Genomic DNA, 5,002 nt, shown 5'->3' with positions numbered 1-5,002 from the left:
ATACGAAACGTAACGATAACGATAATGGGTATAGGTTTCATTAAAGTGCCAACAGTTATTCCTTCACTTGCAATTCATATATATTGAAAATGAATGTTTGTTCTCATCGGGGGTGAGTCGATAAGATCCTCTTATAGGTTTTGGACCGCTCCATCCTCGGCATTTAATTCAATGCAATGCCCGTTGGACAACTCATGCACAATGGTCCTAACTTGGCGTTATCATCAGAAAATTGTTGCCCATCTATGCTTTCTTTTCTTGGGATAAATTTTTTTTTAGATTTATCATATTTTATCATATAATGCTGTTGTTATTCGGCTTAAGTACTATATTCAAAACTATTCCGCATAAACTCCGACAAAATTTGCCTAAATTTATTGTGTTTGATTGATCCGGATGTTCCACTGTGGTCGGTGACGAGCCACTTATATAAGCCTCCCAATTTTTTTTAAAATTTTTATTTGTTTGGATAATTTTAGATTAAATTTATATCAATTCGGGTGGCCACAGTCGTGTTGGCCTGATTAGTGGCACCCTCCCATCTCCAACTTTAGTAAGAGAAGATTTCGTGTTCCAGACTCGTTGTGAACACCCGCCCCCGAATATACAAAAACATTATAAATAACTATAACGATGATGATAAAAATCAAGGGATGACACAAATCAATTTTATTGATCAATTTTATTTAATTTAAATTATCAAAAATATTTATTGCATTTAATTTGATTTTACTAAAAAATGAATACATTTATATTACATCCAATAATTTTATAATATAATACATATTATTTCAAAAAAATACACATTATGTTTTTCGACTTGAAATACTTTTGAATTTGATTTTCATAGATGAGTAGGTCTCCTGTGAGACGGTCTCACGAATCTTTATATGTGAGACGGGTCAACCCTACCGATATTCACAATAAAAAATAATACTCTTAGCATAAAAAGTAATACTTTTTCATGGATGACTCAAATAAGATATATGTCTCACAAAATAGGACATCTGAGACCGTCTCACACAATATATGCACATGAAGTATCCAGACTGTTGGAATGAATGTTGACGGAGATGTATCTTGACTCAAACAAACATTATTGTTGGAGTTGAAAATGAACGTTGATTTATTATATATACTTGATCAATCAAAGGATTATTGAGACGTCACACCAATTTTCTTTGTGATTTTTTGATTAATTTTTCCCAAATCCATAGCCACAAATAATAATAGTAACAAGTTCACAAACCTTACATCAAATCCAACCAATTTCAATTATTAAATCAAATTGTAACTTTTGTTATTATAATGTTGTTATTATTATGAAAAGTAACTCAATCAGTTGTCGAATATATTTTTTATATAAATATTTTTCAATCAATATATTTTGAAAAAAATACTAATTATTTATTTGTTCCATCGAACTTCGAAAACATTATCTTTTCCATCAACACACTGGCAACCTGCTATCCCGGTTCGGACAGAACTTAGAAACCTTAAAGTTAAATGGTCATAGGAAATCATATTATGAGTACAGCACATTAGTAGAACTACCTGCCATCTCTCTCTCTCTCTCTCCCCGCATATACATACATATTCACATAAGAACAATATATATCCGTGAAGCCAGGAGTTATTAATTGAAGATATATGTGTGTGTGTGTGCTTTTGTTAATTTCTCGCAGATGGATCTCCATTGATAATTACAAGAGAATATTGATTCTCGGGTCTGCATGTTAATTTGTTGATCCTGTTGCTTTCAGCCTTGAGATCCAAGAAATTTAATCCCTTCCCTTCAGACATTTTTAATATTGTTTGAGATTAAGCTCTTCAAGCCCATCATAATTTTTCTCAATAGAACCACACTCAATTCAGACTTGCAGAGAAATATCAAGGAAGAAAGAAACATGTTTGATCTCAATCTCAGCATCGATAACAGCAATGTAAAGGACAAACTTGCAAGGGGAGCACGCTCGAAGATTTCTTCAGAAGGTAAAACCAGCTCCAGTAACGGCGAAGCGTGTTCCTCACGTGCCTCCCCTGGCTCCGGCGCCGACACCGCCGTCTTCACCTTCAGTTTCGACATCCTAAACAACGGAAGCGCAGGCATCAGAAACGACGATCCAGCTGACAAGGATATTGCCTGTGATGATCGGGGGTTGACTTTGACTGGGCCAGGTTTGGTGACTCGTGAGCTTTTCCCGGTAGGTGGGATCGGAGAGTTGAGATTGGAGGGGTGGAGTCACACTGGAGACACGGCAGATCTCCGCCGTCATCAGCTCGTTGTACAAGAACAGAAGCAGCAGGTACAACAGGTGAAAGCTAGGAAGAGCCGGAGGGGGCCCAGGTCCCGAAGTTCACAGTATAGAGGGGTTACTTTTTATCGGAGAACTGGAAGATGGGAATCCCATATTTGGTAATTCACACTTTTTAAATTAAAATTAAATAATAAGTAATCCTTCATTTCTTTGAATTACAATAATTTTGAATATATTTGTTATTAATATTATGACGATTATTTTTGGGTGTAGGGACTGCGGGAAACAAGTTTACTTGGGTATGTATTATTTTATTTCCATATTTGGATTCTGTTATTTTTCCTTTTTCCTATTTTGGTAAAAAAAAAAAAAAATCTTGATGAAGTTTTGGTATTGATTTGTGTTAGGTGGATTTGACACGGCTATATCTGCTGCTAGGTACGTAAATCAAATATTATTTATTTTTCTTCCTTTTCATTCAATAACATTAGGTTTAACACTTAATTTGATTAAAATTCTTGATATATTTTTAAAAATTCTTATTTCATCAGAGCATATGATAAAGCTGCAATTAAATTCCGGGGTGCTGACGCCGATATTAATTTTAACCTCAATGATTATGAAGAGGATATGACTCAGGTCCTTATTCGATTTTTTCGCAAAACATATAAATGAAGAGTAGGTTAATTAATTTCTATTTTATATAATATGGATATAGATGAAGAATTTGTCCAAGGAAGAATTTGTGCATATTTTACGTCGACAAAGCACGGGATATTCCCGAGGGAGTTCTAAATATCGAGGAGTTACGCTACACAAGTGTGGTCGATGGGAAGCTCGAATGGGCCAGTTACTAGGCAAGAAGTAAGTGCAAATAATATATTAATTTATTTAAAAATACAATACTTAACTAAATCGACTCTGAAGGAATAACTATAGTTATATATTGTTTGATTGTGGACCGGACGGGTTTGGCTCGAGTCATTTGCAAGAATATAAGTGTACGATATGTAACTTTGTTTTTTAACTTTGAGAGCTCGAAACCGCTATCTTTTTTGTGAGCTCTGGTTGAACTGCAGGTATATATATCTTGGACTATACGACACCGAAGTAGAGGGTGCAAGGTCGTTTTGTGATCATCATAATCGCCAGAGTTTCTTGATTGATTTATTACATCGAAACGTACAAAAAAAAAATCGTCAAGGTTTTATTAAAGTTCCATTCTCCTTTGTTATTAGGGCCTATGACAAGGCTGCCATCAAAAGCAACGGAAGGGATGTAGTCACCAACTTCGAACCGAACTTGTATGATACGGAATCAACACCTGGTCAAGAAGGTGATGGATTCGTATTTTCTAGTGCGTAATCTCCATAAAAAATTAGATTTGACAGAAAATGGTACCAGATCCCACGAATTTTTATGATGTGAGTTTGAAATTTTGGACCAAAGCATAGGGAATGGATGTGAAATTAGTGAATTCTATTGCATGTGGATCGATTGCCTTGTGTTGATGCTTTCTTGTAACATAAATGCAGGTAGCCAACACAATCTTGATTTGAACTTGGGGATGTCAACCTCTTCCTCGAAGGAGAGTGGAAATTTGGGTCCATTTGAATTCCGTCACGGCCCGACAAGATCAGTGAGCAATCCGCTTCTCAATGGAGTTCCAGTTACTATGGAGCATCCTATTATATGGAATGCTGTGAATCCTACTTCTGTTCCAAATTATAAGGTAAATCAAACACGTCCATCTTCTTATTCTCTATTGCTGCTAAACTTTCCATCTGGTCATTTGGCAAGCAGACATCTAAAGTTTTATATGTAATTTTTCTAAACACGTCAATGTTGCTGCACGCATACATTTTGGTCCTTCCCCTCAGCAAGTTTCACAGTCAAGGTCTGCTCCTAGATGTATGGAATTGGTTGACAGGTGCTTTCATTCTTGTGATGGGAAACACAACACTAGATCAAAATATTTTTCTTTCTCGTGCTACTTGAAACACATGATTTAGATATGAACGCTTTTATGTTTGAAAGGCATTAAATTTAAAAAAATTAACCAAATTTGCAGGAAAGAGCAGCTGGACAAGGAATCGAATTCAACCCTCAAGGACTAGCAAATCAGGCATGGCAAGTGCACGAGCAAGTTCGTGCGCTCCCAATATCAACTTCATCTAGTACTGCAGCATCATCAGGATTCTCACCATTGACTACAACTTTGTATCCAACAACACTCAATCTCTCCGCCTCGTATCCTAATATATCTACACATGCTTCTCGGTGTCATTCTCACATTAAGCCATTTTTGCCACCACCTTAGTGAGTTTCTTGGTTAGTTAAGGATCATATGTAGGTTTAAGACTCCCTTGATGCCATTCTTTTAAGTGGATAGATACGGGAACCAACTTTGTTGTGTTGCTGTTATTGTCGGAAGAATCAGCTTTTCCGGAGAGTTCAACCATTGATGTGGTTTGTTGGATGTAAAATCAAAGAGTCGCGGCTGCAGTTCTCGAAGTCATCAAAGGTTTATGAAAGTGCTTGTCGGGAATGAAAGATTTGGAATGTTTATGTTCTTGTATAAGCCAATACAATGTCATATCACCCCTACATTTTTCCAAACGTGTTATGTGAATATTGCAAATATATATCCCATGACATCTACATACATTTAGTTTCAAAATCCTGTAGCCAGATCAATCTTGTACCGTACTCAGGCTATTTGATGAAATTGGTGCCTCGTCATT

At 36.0% G+C, this 5,002-nt stretch overlaps 1 protein-coding gene across 3 annotated transcripts; it reads left to right on the top strand.

Moving 5' to 3' along the window:
- The first annotated feature begins 1,530 nt into the window (after positions 1-1,530).
- On the top strand, positions 1,531-5,002 carry LOC142549137 (ethylene-responsive transcription factor RAP2-7). Of its 3 annotated transcripts, XM_075657948.1 has the most exons (9): positions 1,531-2,416; positions 2,532-2,557; positions 2,666-2,696; positions 2,810-2,897; positions 2,977-3,122; positions 3,338-3,382; positions 3,497-3,594; positions 3,794-3,990; positions 4,330-5,001. In XM_075657948.1, exons 1-9 carry the CDS (start codon positions 1,908-1,910, stop codon positions 4,576-4,578), a joined length of 1,389 nt encoding a protein of 462 aa, XP_075514063.1. In that variant the 5' UTR covers positions 1,531-1,907; the 3' UTR covers positions 4,579-5,001. The 3 variants fall into 3 exon arrangements, with proteins under 3 accessions (XP_075514063.1, XP_075514054.1, XP_075514068.1); XM_075657939.1 differs by having other exon boundaries at positions 3,338-3,594; positions 4,330-5,002; XM_075657953.1 differs by lacking the exon at positions 3,338-3,382 and having other exon boundaries at positions 1,532-2,416; positions 4,330-4,999.

This window comes from Primulina tabacum, chromosome 1, assembly GCF_025594145.1.
Source record: "Primulina tabacum isolate GXHZ01 chromosome 1, ASM2559414v2, whole genome shotgun sequence".
Classification (NCBI taxonomy): Eukaryota; Viridiplantae; Streptophyta; class Magnoliopsida; order Lamiales; family Gesneriaceae; genus Primulina; species Primulina tabacum.
The sequence above is the reverse complement of the archived record's forward strand: the minus strand, read 5'-3'. Positions and strand labels throughout refer to the sequence as shown.